Raw genomic sequence first — 19,415 nt, 5'->3', positions numbered from 1 at the left:
TGGAATTATGCCATGCATCTAATCAAACTACAGACTTCTATAAAGGAAAGTAGTTCCGATGATGTTTTTTTTACAGTTTCACATTCTTTTTAAATTTAATCATGCAGTTTATCATTTATGATTCTTTCCACTGGCTGGTGCACAAGGTTCGTAAGTTTAAAATTCTACAGCACATTGCAAAGTAATCGTTTAAGTTAATAAAATAAACAGGCATACGTTACAGTTGTATAATAAACAGGAGAATAAAATATGTTTGCCATATTTGTACTCGAGCGATTTCCTTTGCCTCCTACTATTGGGGCTTTGTGCTGGTTGCTATTTATTTACATTTTCCAACATCTTTCTCCTAAAATCTGGGTTCTTAATTCTGCTAACTTAAAAAAATTACGAACAAATTTGTTTCTGTAGTGCTTAACGATGTATTTCTGGCCACAGCACAATGAAATATTATGGTTCAATTCAATTTATAATAATAATATGAACAGGAAAGCGCATGTTAAAGGAATAGTGAAAAGAACTACATCTTATTTAAAGATGTATTTACTTGATTACTGTAGGTGACATTTTCCAAATAACGAAACTTATTACACTATCTACCCACATCCCACTAACTTTGTTAGCGTTCACGAATGCGCCGTATCTTCTTCGATTTATCATTTTTATAATTAAAAAAGTTTTTAAATTTTAACTCTTTTTATAATAAGGTTGTTTCTTATAAAATACTTTATATAATATGTAATGAAATGTTTTATAACACAGAAATACTAGTATCTCATGATCATTTGCATAACATATACTAATTGTCTGAAAAAATATGAAACCAAACATATACCCAGCCACGTCCGCTTGGATTTTTTTGGTCTATCTGATGAGGGAAGCTTTTTTCAACTGATTTTTATAGATCGTTGTTATGTTGTACTGTTATACCACTGTCCAAGGTTATGGGAGGATTGGGATCCCGCTAACATGTTTAACCCCGACACATTATTTATGTATGTGCCTGTCCCAAGTCAGGAGCCTGTACTTCAGTGGTTGTCGTTTGTTTATGTGTTATATATTTGTTTTTCGTTCATTTTTTTTACATAAATATGGCCGTTAGTTTTCTCGTTTGAATTGTTTTACATAGTCTTATCGGGGCCTTTTATAGCTGACTATGAGGTATGGGCTTTGATCATTGTTGAAGGCCACCTATAGTTGTTAATGTTTGTGTCATTTTGGTCTTTTGTGGATAGTTGTCTCATTGGCAATCATACCACATCTTCTTTTTTTTTTATATATATATTACCGATTACAAAGTTACATAATTTATTAACAGATTTTTGATTTAGAAAAATAACAAATATCTGTGCTGTTATGGTACTTTTTCAGTAGTGAAATAATTAAGTATAAATGTTTTGAAAACATAAATGTAGATTATACTGTAGATTACTTTTTTTTCAAGTGTTTGCATAAATGTTTGTGCAACTTTTTTATTTATGCACACACCGACATTTATCATTTTGAAATACAATATAAAATTCCGTGATATTAGTATGACCTTCACCGTTGAACCATCTGCTTTGTTTGTTGTATTGGAGGCAAAATTAATAACCCCTTCGTTTTCTCACGTAACACACTGTTATCTGGTACATCAATTGTGTTGTTTGTTTGTTCAGACAGACGATTTGTATTTATTGCAACTTGATGTTTCGAGTCACTTTGTATTTGATGTTCTTTTGATTTAATACGGTCTTCCTCTACCAAGTGTTTCGATGATTCGTCGGTTCTATCATTGTCATTTTTATCGGCATAATCTTTCCATATTCTTTTACTGTATGGATTTAGTATTCCTCTAATAGGAGGCAACATATTTCGTGTATTTTTGAATATGTCTTTGCTTTCTTGTAATACTGCAGGTTTTGGTTTCTGCACCTTCTCTTCGATGTCGTTTTTCCAATTTTTCTTAAAATACTGTTCTATCTTAAGAGGAACTTTCTTTGGATCTAATATTTTACCCTTTTCAATACTTTCTGTTAGTGCTTTTTCAGCTTGCTTCAATCGTCTTAAACGCGGATGCATGTCTGCGATAAACTTATCAATGTCACGGGAAAACGTATACAAAGGTTTCCCGCCATAAACACCTAAGTTTCTGTTTTTGATTATTTTAGGATCCCGTTTCATTTTCAAACATTGTTGAAGTACTCTCTGTTTTACAACCGCTCGTCTTATTGGAACAAACGATTTGTCGTATTTAACTCCAATTTCAAATTTCTCTCTTGAAATGCATTCATCAACGACATTGCACTGTGATCTCATTACTTCATTCAACATAAAAACGAATTTTCTTCGACTGTTTTCCTGGCGTCGAACGATTCCTAAGCGTCCTTCGTCCATCTCTCTCTATTATCTATGATTCAGCTTTCCTTTACAGTATGATAACTATTTAAAAGAAAGAAGATAAATGGCTGTAACAGTAGGCCTATATGGAATAGCAACATCATATTTTCGAAAAGAAAGACGAAATGCAAGGATCGGTATTTTTGTGCACTAGTGCAAATAAATCTTCATATTATCTACGTCATCAGTAATTGCAATACACCTTTAGTATATCATTGTAATGAAACTGTCAAGTTAATTCACTCTTTTTTATCATCATAAATAACCATTGTATATCAGATAAAATATATGCTAAAGAAATAATGATTTACATGTAGTTTTTGAATTAACAAATATTATTTATCAATTATAATTAATTTGTATGATTTTGCCAACGCGAGGCTAGTACGTCTTTAATATTGAAAAATATCAAAGGTTTTATTGATTTTGATAACACAAGCATAATCAAGTTGAAGTAGTATTATATATGTATTTCTTTCAAAATTTCTTGACCAGTAAAACATAATATCGAGAATGTATAAATGATTCTCTTTGTATGTATTTGGGTTAAATATTTCAAAGCAACCACTTTCTTTACATTCAAAGAATTATAATTCAATTTATTCAATGTATTATTTTACATATTATCTACTTTTTAGATGAGTTGTGTTAAGAATGATTTATATACAAAGAAGTTTTAAAGAGCTCACTGATCTGATATAAAATATATCCCCTACTCATTTCAGGCTAATAAAATATTTAACATGTATATATACACTTTTTATGACGTAAACAGGTCCGTCCGTTTAGACAATATTTACAGCCCTTAATTGTAAATTAAATGGCTGGTGCTTTAATTACCTAGTATGGACAGTATAAAATGACAAGGCCTTTGCTTCGATTATATGGATTGTTATAATCGTTAGCAAGGGGATGATTATATTATTCAACTTCAAATATTTATACTTTGATTGTCTCGTGTTCTTTTAATATTAAAACTTTTTTCTTTTCAGCCTTTGTTTTCTTGACAACTCTTAAATTCTATGATATATATATAGGTTTAAATCTATCGGCTTTGATTTATTTATATCATTTAGATATTATCTGGATAGTCCTTTTGATCTATTCCATCAAATTTAAGTAGGCGACCGATCACTTTTATAACTCAAAGGTATAAGTCGTATCTATATGAACAAATTAAGAAATAATTGATGCAAGCTATACTTTATTGTAGTTTTGACGTGGTTAGGCATTATATTCGTGATTGTTTTTGCCCGAGCGATAGTGAGGGCTAAATTAACACAAATATAATGCCTATCCATGTTAAAACTACAAAAAAGTATAGCTTGCATCAATTATTTCCATTCTGATTAGGACCATTAAGGTAATTTCTATGTCCGATGTGTATGAGTGTACAGCGTTTGTTTAGGCTCTTCCATGAACTTCCCTTTTTGTTTGTAAACAAGCAAACGACTGGCAATGTGATTTTTCAGAGTGAGAAGTTTTGAACAGCCAGCATGAACGGTTGTCGTATCTAGTATCAAATATGTCAATTTCGAATTGCAACACATTACAGTCATATTAAATAATCAGTAACAAAATGGGCGCCATTTAAGAGTTTGGAAGTGTTTTAAGTTAATTAAATATATCAAATGTATGCCAATTTGATAAAATTCATAATTTTACTGTAGTCAATATACGCATGTACAAACAAATTTTATTGGATTTAGAGCATGGGTTTATTTACAAAGCGAAAGAAGCACGTCATATTACAATATACAACAAAATTACCACAGCGCCATTCACTTCATCATATGATTTTCGTCCTTATGCAAGATATAATGCTTTCTTGTAGTTAATCTTTAACATTACTGGGATTAATTTTAGACAATGAATATATGAATCATGATGTAAGCATATGTAGTACCCTGGTGTTTCTTATCCAATTGAGAACATCTGTTGAAAAGTAACCACATACATAACGTCTACATGCAATAATATTGTAATTATTATCATCCTTTACGACAAACAAACAAAAGAAATAAAGCTGATTTGTAAAGGATCCCAACTAGATCCCACAATGCATCAAATATTGTGTTACATCCCTAGATAAAGACGACGCGGTTAACCATAACTCGACTATAACGAAATCTTAATTGTATTTAGTCTCTTGCTAAGTGTTCAATGGCAATGGATACAGTACAGACAACGTTGCCATGGTGACACTGAACTAGGAATTATATTCGCGCTGATGGAAGAACAAATGTCAGACGAAATAAAATTTGGTTCTTCCCTTGTACAACCTGGTGTATATGACAGAGAGAACAAAAACTAAAATAAACCAAAATCATGGAACAACGTAACATCTTTATCAATATTGTCAATACCAGAACGATCTGAGAGTACAATGACAGAAAAAAATACTTTGTTTGTGATTTGTTACTGTCATATCCTCAATTTACAAACATATTGAAATCGACAAACAAAATGAAGTTCTCTTTTACCATCATGGCGGTGCAATAAAGATTTGAAAATGCTTAACAACTAAATCAAATATGCAAAATGTGCAATATTTTAGTGGTAAATTCCTTAATAATAGATATTTTGAGAAGATTTACAAGTATTTGAAACCACAAAATACATGTGCGTTGGATCAAAAGGATTGGTCACTTGTTTAACAATAAAAGGACAAAATCAAACTAGCTTTTTAGAAAGCTGATGCTTATGTATCAAGCGCTAATTGACAGATATTATGAGATTCATTTTTGGAGAAGGCAATTACCAGGTTTTGTCACACGGATCATTTCACTAATTTACTTTAAAGTATGTTAATCCAAATGCATGTATGAATATTCATGATAATCAGTCACTATACAGTTAATGACATTTGCTATTAAACCTATTATACGAGGTATTTTTAATAGTTTTGCACTTCCTTTTCCATTTTATCGAAGGCAAACATTTTTAATGATGCTCTATGACAAAACACGTTTAAATGCATTAATTTACATTTTTTTTTAAACTTTTTTAAAGTATGAAATACCACACACACAAACAACGTTAAAATGATAAAAACTAAAACAAAAATCATAAAAAGCAATAGAAAAAAAATACGTTAATCTAAATAAAATGAAATCTCTAAACTATTCCCAGGACAAAATGTTTTTGAAAGTGGTCAAGTTCAAGCATAAATATTTACTTCGAAATTTTTTCCCCAGTTAACATGGTTTTGTGATTGTATAATGTTTTAAGTCCCTAAGTTTACCATCGATGAGAGAATCTACACTCCTTGACGCTCAAATGTTCAATATTTTATCTCTTCAAGCTTTTGGTTAACCGCTAAACTGGTGAATATTTTATTAGAAACACGTACAGTTTGGACGGATATCATCACAGTTTTGTATCAGCTTTCTTCACGAGTAGTTTTAGTCTTTTTAAATAAAACTTATAACACTTTTTGATAAACAAACGTTTGTTGTCTTTAACTCTCCATTGCAATGAATAATTATTCACCTTAACATGTTTTCTAATCTTAGATCCGATTCTGTGACAGGGTTTAACTTAACTTTTGGTCTATTTTTGTTTTATCATCTCTTCAACAGTTGTATCCTAATACTTTGTCTAAGAGCAACATTGAAGATACACTGATTTTCGAAATGTCATACTGAAACAGCAAAATTTGTATCGTAGATGTTTTCAAAGAAACAAAATAGAAGTAGATTGTGTCTAATGCATCTTGCTGTTATGTCGGAGAATGAAGAGGATATAAACACAATGCTACTAATTCAAATGCGAAAGACAACTCAACACGTGCTGATTGGTTAACCTCATCACGTATGCTGCAGACAAAGAGGTAGAACCAATTGCCTCCCGCTTGTTTCACTCACTGGATGGAAATATAAAAAGCAAAATCACAACAATTCTGAACTCCGAGGAAAATTCAAAGCGGAAAGTCCTAAGAGTTAACACATTTAACTGAAATTTGAATATTGAAGGGGTTGTATCAATCTGACAACTGAATTTTCTTCAACAATTTTGCATTTTTACATAAAATGTTATGTATTGCTAAATTGGATGTTTAATATATTTTATTCAATATTTGAAATGTTACTTGGTTTTGTACAATTAAAAGCATTATAAATATTCTTGCTATACATACTCCATATAAGTTAAAATCTGCGGTTATGTGAATCTTAAATTTTAGTGATTTTTTAAGAATTAAGCAAACTATGTTGTTCAACCTGAAATTTCCTAAATTGAGCTATAATATTATGGATTGGATAATCAAAAACATTTTTAGAGCGATCCTCGGTAAAATATTAGCCCTACCTCAATAAAAATTCAAATCATAAACAATAGTAAGCAAACATCAATCTAAATGAAATACGCTAGCTTTTCCAAGTTGAGACACAATCTAACTCCATAAACTTAAATAAAGGCAACAGTAGTATACCGCTGTTCGAAATTCATAAATAGATTGAGAAAAAAAACAAATCCGGGTTACAAACTAAAAATGAGGAAACATATCAAATATAAGAGTAGAACAACGACAAAACAGAAACAATAAATGCAACACACGAACTAGAAGATAATAATAACCATTTTCTTGACTTGGTACAGGACATTTTTTTTAGAAAAATGGTGGGTTGAGCCGGGTTTTGTTGCTAGCCAAACCTCCCGCTTTTAAATCAATGTTAAATATAACACTTATTGGCAACATTACATGACAAGACTACAATACAAATTCACTATTACAAATATTAATAAAAGTACCAAATACGGCAGTACTGTGAACCAAAGTCTATTAATCCACACGGAATATCGTCACTGGTAATACAAAATAAAGAAGGAAATGCGGGAAAAAAATAGATTTTGTCAAAACAAAAACGTTTCGAAATTTTTTGAAACTCTCAAATATTTAATTGAAGAACTGATACGAGCATCAGAAGCAAAGTGTACCTGTCAGTCGAGAGGCAATAACGTTTCAACATATATGAGTAAATCTTAATATCTATTCTCCTTTTTCAACATTTTCCACTTGGTCATACCATGAATATTAACATGGACAATCAACAGAATCATAACGGTACGAAAACAAATGTTTACAATTATAATGAAGCAAACAGAACACGAATATATATATATTTTTTTTAAATAACAGATAACTGAATTGTGTTAATACGCTGTCTTAATATTAACCAACATTCTAAAAAAAATAAAAAAATATTAAAGTATGTTAAATATGCCCTACCTTCTTGAAACATCATTCAAATCTTGTTCAACAAAATAAAGATATAAAAGTGTGACGGATAAACTACTAAGATCAATAAATTAACTCTTGACTGAAAGATAGATATCCATAAAATGTGTTAAATGACGATTTAATAGTGAAAAATAAGCTATGTTAAAGACTGTTTACCTGTATCGAATCAGCACGGATTTCATGCTGTGTCCTGATACGACTTTCAATTTAGTTTAAAAAATATCAATAACGATTTTCAGATTTCATTTATATAACTTCACTCAGACAATGGTTTCTTATTGATTTGGAATAAAAATAGAAGTTTAGATTATGAAGTCTGTCTACACAACAAGGTACCACTAATGAGGTATTACATGTATGTGTCCCATTTAACAATTATATGAAATTTGGACAAAGACAAGACAAGACAATATTTCATTTGAGTCTCACCTCTTATAAAACATTTACATAATATTACAATTCACATAAAAACCAGGGCCATTCTAAAAAGAGTTATGAAAATTGGATCATTTCCATATTTTGTTTTATTTTAATCACGTAAAGACCGTCATTTTAAGCATGCGCTCGAATCAAATCTTAATTGATTATGATTACAAGTTTTCCTACCGAAGATCGGTGGTTCAAAGGTCGTATGTTTTTCTCCTTGCAGTCTGGTTTCCTCCTGCAAAAAAAACCTGAACGCCACGAAATAGCACTAAAGTGCTGAAAGAAGCATTAGACACCTACAAATCTACAAATCTTGTAATCGTCTGAAGTCTATTTGATGAAAATGAGTCCAGTAAGATGAATTCCCAAACAGAGGACGAAAACAACATGTAGAGTGACAAATGAGTAGAACATAGATAACCACCGAATTTCTTTAGAAAGTGTTCGAGAAGAAACTCCTCTTTTTATTGTATTTCCTGTCTTTTTGGCTTACAGTGCTGTTTCGTCAAGATGTTTACACGACAGTAGCGTCTTATTGTACATTGGACGAACAGAGTTATAAAAAACAAATAAAGATATGACTATCATCGGACGAATTATTTATTTGGGGTATAATCTTATACATGTTTTTGTTTTATAAAACACGAACAATGCAAATATTACATAAACAAGTGCGTCAAACAAAATTCATTCATTCATTAATAGACATGCACGTGCCTCTATTTGTTGACGAAATGTGCAAAAATAAGCAAACGTTTAAAAAATCCCTTCGAGAAATTAAGCAGCAATAGTAATATAGTCTACACTTTTAGTTTAGGTTTCAAAGGAAGTTCGTTTCAAATTGAATTAAAAAAGGCTAACCTTCAGCTTTATAACTTAAATGACATAAACATTGTATACATGCTCTCAGGAGCATTTAACATAATATGGAAGACATTATACTTAAATTGCTTACTTATATGATAATTATAGTTAATTTAACATAACGTATTAAATAAAATGAGTTATTTAATGAAAAGGGTGATTAATGATTAGATTTCTGAAGGCCTATTCTAAATAGCAGATGACTTTTTTTTAAATTTTATTATTTATAGGCGTTTTTAAGGCCGAATATTTGGTCCGATTTCAATAATGCTAACCGAATTTCGATAAATTATTTTTTGCTCTATATTTTGTTTAAATTAAAATAAAATAAAATTACTTAACCTGACAGTGTATATGCATTATAACGTATAAGAACATACCCGAAAAAGAATTCATGTGAAGTTAGCTTCCAGCTAGAAATTATTTTTCTAATATTTTAAACATGCTTTTTTCTGTTATTTTTTGCGTACAAAATTAATCAAGGCAATTTTTTTTCTTCTAATTTTGCTTTGGCACTTCTAGTCTGAATATCTTATCAATGACAACGGGTGATAAGTGATTGTAATAGCTAACACTTGCTTTTTGGGTCATAAGTGCTGAAAATACATTTTTTCAAAGAATTTTCTCTATCGCGTTGGTATACACTCAAGGTTGAAAGACAGTTTATATGATAAACTAAACTGTTTCGATTTAACTGTTTTAATCTTTATTTATAGACGTGCATTTTGTGATAAATGTTGTTTTAAATGATTAAAACCGTATTTGTCAAGTTATGTTTCTATCGTTTATATAGTAACCACATGCAAAATAAACATATGCTATCAATCAATTTGAAACATTTCAAAATATTGATGCGGTGCACCAAAGAAATTATACAATTCCTAAAGTGCGCTAATATGTCTTGTTAAAAATAATTTAAGTGTTTTAAAAGACGATGTATTTAGAAGATGCATGATATTTGTCTTTGTGATTCTACCCATTCAATTAGTTTACCTGGATTGGGTGTACAGAAAAGAGAATAAAGGGGGGAATAAAAATTGAGAAAATTAGGTAACAAAAATAAAGAAAAGAGAATAATTGCATCGGTGCCTATATATAAAGATTAGTGAAAACAAATTAAGAATAGAGAAAAAGGTATCTTAAATTTAAAGAATAAAGATATCGTGGACCCCCTTCCCTCAGGCCCAATGTTGAAACTTTGTAACATGATAGTTATGTCAGACCAAAGATACAGAGCATAACAACGTCTTTACAAATACATGTACCTGCGATGTTCATTATTTTTTACCAGACCCAGTTTCTAATTTATCGTCTGTAGCGAGACGTTCGTATACATTTCTTTGCACATTACAATTGAAAGGGAAGTTGTATTGTTGATATACTTAAATATAATTAAAAGCTTGAATGAATAAGTTTTTATATTTAGTTAAAGGCTAAGAATGTGCGAAATCACACGAAGACACCGTCCTTTAATACTTGTTATGATTTAATTTAACAAATTAAAACCCAATTCAATCTTTAATGATATATTACTGCTGAAATACCACTATTAGTACTTAATATGTTTACGCAAAAATAGTACCAAAATGCGGTCGATACGGTACCTTTGCACTGTTAAACTGTTAGAAGGAAAAAGGTACCCCCCCCTTTTTCATTCTAATTGAGTTAATATTTCCTATCAGATTGATTAATTTTTGTTTGAGTTTCTAGCATGAGTGATTAAGGGATATTTTATAGGTGGAAAAATTCTAAAACGGAAATAACTATAGCTATATTTTGGTGGTCTGCCCTCGCTATATTTGAAAATAAGGAGATGTAGCATGATTGCCAATGCGGTTCCTAGTATTCAAATATTCAAACAAATATAGTATAAACTATTCCCCGTTACGTTCACAATTTTTTTTATCTTAAGTTTTAAAATCAAAGCGATCAATTGTAGACTTGGGTAGATAGGTGTGCCCAAGTGAAATGTTCCTAACTAATTCGTATATATTAAGTCGAAAAGAAGAGAAGATACCAAAGTAAAAATTCAAAAATAAAAACACGAAATTACAATAACAATTTACAAAACAAGTTGCAAATAAAACTTGAAAATAAACAACACGAATCCCATCAAAAACTAGGGGTGATCACAGATGCGTTAATTCCTGCTCCATATTTGAAACCCGTCGTTTTTCACATGGATAGTACAAACTCGGAGATACGTCTCATTTAATAATGTCTCAAGCTGTAAAAAGATTGCGGGATAGTATGTTATAAAAATTGTAACGTAAACGTTATCATCTGTCCCATATTGACAATATATTCCATAGCAGCGCGCCAAAAAGAAGCTTTAGACATTCCGTGCGTCAGACGCTTGCTATTTTGGATTTGTGAATTTCCCGCTATCAGGTACGCTGAAACCTAATCATTTGAAGCCATCGATGTATAAATACGCAGAAATATTAGAAGCTAGACGACTAAAAACATGTAAAACAATTTTAACCTTAGGGACCCTTGGATCGTTAGTTTTTTTGTAAGCAGCAATTGCAACCCTCTTTTGAGGGAATCATGATTAAAACATGTCATGTACTTTATTGTCATATCAGCTAAGAGATTTGCTCTATATATGCAGTTTTCTGCTGCAATGTTGCTAAAAATGGAAAGTCCACAATTGGAAAGCTAAAATAATTCTTTTCGTCGTAAGTTTTGTTCTCAACGAAGTATAATAATATAAAGTCAACATCTACGGCATATTTAACTGTATCTTTGATATAATTTATTACAAGATCGATGGAAAAGGTGCACTTAAAAAATTCACCAAACTTTGAGTTATTCAATGAAGGGATACCATCTATGTAGCGGAACATGTCTGAATATATAACGGAATCTCCATAAAAATACATTCGTGAATCAATATACTGTTCTTTTAGAAATCACAAAAGCGTTTATAAAGTTTTCTTTGGGGAATGACTTATACTATGCAAACAAGGCTTCTGGATTTACAACTAATTCATCTATTATGCCGCTATTGTGATATTAAACATAAAAATTGTTCAGATATTGTAAGAATATATAAATATTTGCATCTTCTGTGTAGGTAATATTATATTTAATCACAACCTTTAAAGAAGTAAGCAAACAAAGAATATTTAAATAATATGGTAACAATACAAAAGGGATTTTATGGATAAATAATTTATACACCATAAATACTATGTATTCTTTGAATGGACAAAGACGTGTTTGTCTACTCTTCTAACGTTAAATTAAAAGCTAAACAATTTTACAAATTATCTAGTAAAGGCTTCGTATGTTTAATTATGTATTAACTGAAGATTCCACGCCCTGTTGGTAACTTAATAAACCAGATAGTATTGTTAATATTAGTTGCATCTGCTCTCCATTATAAAAAGGTAAAGAACCATTATAGTTGTCTTGATTTCTGTTAAAATTCATTGAAGCAGATGTCAATGCATATCAAATGACTAGTCAAACATGATATTTTACACTATTTCTCACAGAACGTAACAATAAAAGTGACTATGAACGAATACTTTCACTTGTCAAATACTGTGCTCGCACTCGTTCTATATAAAGATCTACTCGGGATTTGAGTAGTCACCGATACTCATGTAATATTGTAATGTGAGCTCAAGCATTCTTAGGCTTAGGCTCTACTCCAATTCCTTCATTAAGTATATTTCTAAATGGTTATTTTTTGTACTTTCTATTTTAAACGAGACATTCTGATATGTTGCATTGAATTTTCAAATTTTCCATGAGAATATATCTGACAAGTTTTTGCAATACCGTGTCGTGTAAATAAGAGATAATTAAGAAAGAAGACAAAGCAAGCTGGCTTACCTTTCAATCGTACTGATACCAGTCGAATCAAAATAGGCATAAACAGTTGCTAAAATATAACGTCATCCCCACAATAAATAAAAACGGTTAAATTTAAATGATCAATTCTACTGGAAAGTTCATAGGGTCAAAACTTTTGAGACGAATTTTTATGCTCAGCAGAACAATTATACTTTATTTTTGAATGAACAAAAATTATAAGACTAAATTTTATTTTGATTTACTTACACGTTAATAGATTTCAAGATGAAATATTTGCATGGTAGAATATTTCTATAGACTTAAGTATTTCATAGTTAAATGTACTTGATTAATAAACACTCGTGTAGACCTGAAGTGGACAATTCAAAATATAATACATGTTTTAAATCAAAATGAAATAAAAGTACAAATTGATAATGGGTGTAATTTTCAAAGGGTCAACATCATGTCCTGCGTAACGGCTTATGACACGTGGTATTTTTCAATGATATTTAGTTTTCAAGAACATACTTGATATTGTCTTGGATATAACGCTCAGTGCATGGTACCCATACCGTGCACAGCGTAGCTGCTAATAGTAATAAGCTTCGTTTACATGTAAACCTTTCTACATAATTGTTGTCAACATAATTTAAATTGATTTAATGTATCTTGTCTTACATGCGACCCTTTCTTTGTCTTACAATCCGTTTTGTATCTAATATGGTTATTTGGTACACTTTACCGTGCACAGCGTAGCTGCTGATAATATAAGCTTTATGTAAACCTTTCTACATAATTGCTGTCAACATAATTCAGATTGATTTTATGTATCTTGTCTTACATGCAACCCTTTCTTTGTCTTACAATCCGTTTTGTATCTAATATTTGGTATCGACGTCAAATTGGTTACTTATTCCTTATTCCTTATTCGTTACTTATTCTGGTACTCTTTTTTTTTTTCTTTTTTTTTTTATATATTTACAAACATTGGTGTTACTAGACTTTCGGAACTGGTCCAAATCAAAGAAGCGCACAATGAGCAAGTAGTAATAATTAAAAAGCAAAAGAAAATAAACTCTTTCGGAATAAAGAAAATCTAATAAAAATAGGATTGCTAGTAACTCTAATATAAAAGCCGTCGTCGTAGCAGACATTCCTTATTAACGAAACGGTTTTCTAAAACTGATGCAGATAGCTTTATTTATTAACAACTGGAAAGTATTTTTGGGACAAACCTTTGATTTAAAGTAAAAATAACATTTTGTAACGTAAGTAGATTTTCACATAACATATTTTCTTGATAGCATATGTCATTTATACCTAAGTGTAATTGTTTGATATACACTCGTGTTTAGACCTGAAGTGGACAAACTAAAACACATTACTTTAAGTTAAATCTAAATAAAATAAAGTAAACACTGACAATGAATGTCTTTCATTAATTTTATAATAAAAAAGCACATACTCAGGCGGACATGGCGGTGCTCTACCTGCCTAATAATAGACAAATACTGTTGTTGACACAAAAAAAAAGAGGTAATTATCTGCATCGATTAAATCTGTGAAGCGCTAATACAGGGGAACATGGCGGTGCTTCCTTTGCTTAATATCAGACAAATAATATTTTTTACACCAAAAAATTTCTTCAATTATCTAAATGGGTTAACTCTGAAAAACTATAACATTAGAGTCAAGCCCTATAACCTCAAATTCTGCAGTCCACCTTTTGAAAGTGACTCTGATTGTGACGGTATCATGACATCTCATGAGCTGTTAATCTGACGCTGGATTGCAATAAGATATTGTGAAGTTGAATTCAGAAAATCATGTCGGACGTATAAACATCTACAAAGAGTTATTTTCATTTTGTTGATAATATCAAAATTTAGATCGTCGAATTTTAAGACTCATGTATTGCTACCGAGACTGATTATTTATCTGATAGTTCACCCACCTATCAACAGTCTACCATCAGCATTAGTGACCAGGCGCTAGAAAATAATGTTGTACTATAATTTTGGTGCGTCCAAATTTACAGCCCTTTCCTTGATTTACATACATAAGGAACGTCTCAATCGAATAATTTTGAAAGCCAAGGATGTATAAATACCCTAGCGTGTTAGAAGCTATATAATCAAAAGAGATCCAAGTAGAATAGCCAAATGCGTCTTAAATCGGGTTCTTTATCATGTAATAAGGTGATGACAGGCATATTGTTAGAATCACATATCCACTGATATATATATACATAGGACGGCTGCAGTACAGGCGATTTGGTGTCACGATATCACAGTAGCATGGGTTCGAATCCCGGTGAGGGAAGAACCAAAAATTTGCGAAAGCAAATTTACAGATTTAACATTGTTGGGTTGATGTTTAGACGAGTTGTATATATACTCAGACGTACTTATGTATATATATATATGTATATATATAGCACACGACATTTATTTAAACTTCGCTTAAAAAGTCATTTAACATTTAATGTTTTTCATATTCATCCTAGATACAGTGAAATTCGTTCATACTTTGTAAATGATAATGAAGTTAGTAAACTTTACAAATAAGAAAATAATATCTCCTATAAAGTCTAACTCTGCTGGGTCATTAGAGATAGTACATATATACCTAAGTTAAAAGGAAAATGTTACCGGAATGCAATATTTCTGTTATTTTATTTGGTAATTGTCATGCCTTTCGAGTTTTTAAAAGGCTGGGTTTAAATTTTATTCCTGTATATTTATCTGTGTTCTATAGAGTGGTATGCATTCTATTATTAGAAACCCGAGGATACAATTGAGAATAGAAATGGGGAATTTGTCAAAGGGACAACAACCCGACCATATAGCAGACAACATCCGAAGGACACCAACGGGTTTCCAATGCAGCGAGAAACTCCCCCACTCGGAGGCGACCTTCAGCTGGCCCCTAAACAAATATGTATACTAGTTCAGTGATGATGGACGTTATTCTAAACTCCGAATTATACATAAAAAATCATCAGAATTTAGATGACAATAAGTATGTCAATTTTTCAGATTCTTAATTTTATCACATGATATAGATGTCACTTACCCCGTCGACACTAAATGTGTCGCTCTGTTTGACGACCCCTTTTAGTTCTTAATTCGTCTTAGTTTTTATATTCGAAATGATTTAACGAGTTTGAAATATCCAAAAACTACTATGTTGAATATACATTAAAATCAAATTAAAAAAATATATTGTTATTAAATACCCAAGACACCATCATCATTTTATAATAATTAAAAGTTTATGAGCTGACAGAACATGCTAAGTCTTGTGTAATAAAATTTAAATTCACAACTGATTTGACACCCACAGAGTAAGTAACACAATATTTATGACGGACCTTATCTGACAATTGGTAGGGTTTTCTTATGAATACGTCATACATGTTATCAAATAACATCATCTGTAGGTATTGATTCTAGATAGTATATTGTGTTTTCCAAAATACTGTATCACAACGTTAAGGCCTTCAACAATGTGTAAACCATACCGCATAGCAATCCACAGAAAGCCCCCGAAATAACAAATACACAACAATTCAAATAAGAAAATTAACGGCCTGATTTTGGCTTTCGAACTTTTTTCATCTGAGCGTCACTGGTTAGTCTTGTGTGGACGAAACCGCACGTCTGGCGTATTAAATTAAAAACCGGGTATCTTTTGTTAAATATTATTCGTGTGTTTCTTTGTCCTATATGTTCTCTCATTTCTTTGTATTTTAGTTCTGTCATGTAATGTTGTCATTTTAATGTTATATTTAACATTGCAATAAAAGCGGGAGGGTTGGCATGCCACAAAACTAGGTTCAACCCACCATGTTTTTCCTAAAATGTCCTGTATCAAGTCAGTAACATGGCTATTATATTATAGTTCGTTTCTGTGTGTGCTACATTTTAATGTTGAGTTTCTGTTGTGTCGTTGTTCTCCTCGTATAATTGATGCGTTTCTTTCAGTTTTGGGTTGTAACCCGGATTATTTTTATTCTTAATCGATATATGAGTTTCGAACAGCGGTATACTACTGTTGTCTTTATTTATGTACATAAAAACAACAACAAACTACGATATACAGGAGTCATACATCAACCATTGAACTACAGACTCCTGAAATGGGCATTCAAATGCATAATGTGGTGGGGTTAAACGTGTTAGACCACACCTAACCCGGGACAGTGATGTAACAGTACACCAACAGAAAAAAAATCATATAAAAATCAACTATACAGGCATTAACATGTTAAATCGACACAGAGCACACAAAAACTAAACAAACTAAAAAAACACCTATTAAAACATACTCCACAAAGTACATATCTAAGAGAACTTTGCAGTAACTAAAAGTTAGTTGTAAGTCTATAGCGACCAATTGATAAAATAATCATTTTTCTAGACAAATATATCGACCAGTACACATCCAACATCCAATAAATATAGTGCAACTTATCAAATAAAGGCAACAGTAGTATACCGCTGTTCAAAACTCATAAATCCATGGACAAAAAACAAAATCGGGGTAACAAACCAAAACCGAGCGAAACGCATTAAATATAAGAGGAGAACAACGACACAACACCGAAACGCAACACACACAGAAACTGATCAATCATTAGACAAAACACCATGAGAATAACAAATATAACATGAAAACCAAATACATGAATTTGGGATAGACAAGTTCCGTGCCACGTCTTATCTCAATATCTCAAAAATAAGAGAAAACACAAACGACTCAACGTTAAAATGCAACACACAGAGAAACGAACAATAATATAACAATGACCATCTCCCTGACTTGGTACAGGACACTTTTAAAGGGGAATAAAATCAAAACGCCAATAACAGTTAGAGAAAATCATCACCTAGTGCAAAGTGAATGCTCTCTTAAATAAAACATTACTCATTATATAATTATTAAGAATATCTCTTATGTAATATTTAACAGAAAATAACAAATACATAATATATTCAACTCTTTCTACACATTTCATAAAAAATCTCAAATATCTTATTTGACAAACAAATTGACAGACGGTGATAAAATATGTACATACCTATCATAAGATGCACAACTACATTCGTTAAAACACAGATTGACTAAAGATAAACCTGTACGTTAACTAAGTTATAATATCCTGATAGAAGATCACCCCTTTCAACGTCTCCGAAACAGGATATTTAAACATATACATGTTAAATGCCAAACATAATGAAATTGTTAAATTACAAAAAAACAATCAACGAAAATGTCCTTTTAAATCTACATCGTGTCGTAATAAGAATACCGTTATAAGATTTTTTAGATTTTATAATCTTATATATCTTTTAACTACAAAATAAATCTGTAGAATTGCATTGTACTTTCATTTCATTTGTGGCCTGTAGACCTCTGGAAAGTTATTTCTAGATTCAATGTATTGGAGATAAAAAAATTGACGAACTTCCTATTAGTATAATATTTAAAAGATAAATTTCAACGTTCATTTAACGAATTTTACAAGTACACATTGATATTCCTGTATCACACAGGTTTTTTTCGCTTTTGTTTTTCCCCTATGAGGTTATAACTTTTTATATTATACAGATTTGTATTGTCCCTTTTGTATCATCTGCCTCTTTTATACACAAATAATGACTAAAGTGTAAAAATTGATTGATATATACGTTAATTTTCACACGGTTTCTTTTTTTTCTTGAATGTTCCTATTATACCTTTGTTTTCCTGGTTTAGTTGATGTGTTTCCCGTGATTTGTTTTCTCATAATCGATTATGTCTTTTTAACACCGATATACTACTGTTGCCTTTATTTACAGAGATGTGTTCTGATAGTTAAAGAAATGCGAGATATACCAGAGGGACATTCCAACACATAAGTCATAGATAAACAGACAACGCAAAAAAATCCCGAAAAAGACCAAGAGACAAACAATAGTGCACAATACACAAAATAGAAAATTAAAGACTTAGCATCACCAACCTGGAAATATTCCTTGAAAATGTGAAAAGTGTTTAACAGGGTGCAGAACATCTTAACTAGAGTAATATAATTGTCTTTCAAAAATGTGCACCGTCTACATAAACGTTTTAAGAGATTCATAACTTCGTTATTGATTCAAAAGGGAAAAGTTGATAAACGAAATACTTTAGATATATACAGTAAATGATTATGCATTTGTCAGTTGGAAAGGGAAATTGGTATCCAACGACAATCGAAAAGCTGACCTCTGCTTGACCCCATTTCGTTCAGCATTAATGGAAGTCCTGTAACGGCCAATAATGGTGCACAATTAATAGCCATTATAATACCGAATGTCTACTGATATATCAAGCCTCAGAACTGAACAAATATGTTGTCGTTCACATATGGTAAAATCTTCTGTGTATTTTGTTTTGGGAATCAGTTTGGTTATTCACAAAGTAAGATTTTAAATACAGAAAACAAGAAACTTATATTTACGTTTTATTTTTTTCGGTTTAATGGGACGATGTATTCGACTGAGTAGAAGTAGTTCAAAGCGTAGAAAAATTTCAAGCTTTGATAATACTGCAAATTTAAACAAATTTTGATTGAAGGTTTAAGATCTTTTCAAATTAAAATAATCCACATCTGATTGACACTGGCGGCTGAATATACCTCATCAGAATATTTCTGAAGATCATTTTACTG

At 31.0% G+C, this 19,415-nt stretch overlaps 1 protein-coding gene across 4 annotated transcripts; it reads right to left on the bottom strand.

Moving 5' to 3' along the window:
• Positions 1-1,444: 1,444 nt before the first annotated feature.
• Positions 1,445-18,157, bottom strand: LOC134708337 (uncharacterized). 4 transcript variants are annotated; one of them, XM_063568789.1, is made up of 2 exons: positions 17,802-18,157; positions 1,445-2,418 (listed from the first exon to the last, which is right to left on the bottom strand). In XM_063568789.1, the coding sequence occupies exon 2, from the start codon at positions 2,371-2,373 to the stop codon at positions 1,540-1,542; it is 834 nt and encodes a 277-aa protein (XP_063424859.1). In that variant the 5' UTR covers positions 2,374-2,418; positions 17,802-18,157; the 3' UTR covers positions 1,445-1,539. The 4 variants fall into 4 exon arrangements, with proteins under 4 accessions (XP_063424859.1, XP_063424860.1, XP_063424861.1 ...); XM_063568790.1 differs by lacking the exon at positions 17,802-18,157 and adding an exon at positions 12,755-12,834; XM_063568791.1 differs by lacking the exon at positions 17,802-18,157 and adding an exon at positions 7,775-7,862.
• Between the last annotated feature and the right edge of the window lie 1,258 nt (positions 18,158-19,415).

The sequence above is a fragment of the Mytilus trossulus genome, chromosome 2 (assembly GCF_036588685.1).
Source record: "Mytilus trossulus isolate FHL-02 chromosome 2, PNRI_Mtr1.1.1.hap1, whole genome shotgun sequence".
NCBI classification, from domain to species: Eukaryota; Metazoa; Mollusca; class Bivalvia; order Mytilida; family Mytilidae; genus Mytilus; species Mytilus trossulus.
Note: the sequence above shows the minus strand (reverse complement) of the source record. Positions and strands in the feature narration are given on the sequence as shown.

What these genes read in the sequence shown, in the direction of transcription:
- LOC134708337 (XM_063568789.1), bottom strand. Translation starts at nt 2,373, where the DNA reads ATGGACGAAGGACGCTTAGGAATCGTTCGACGCCAGGAAAACAGTCGA.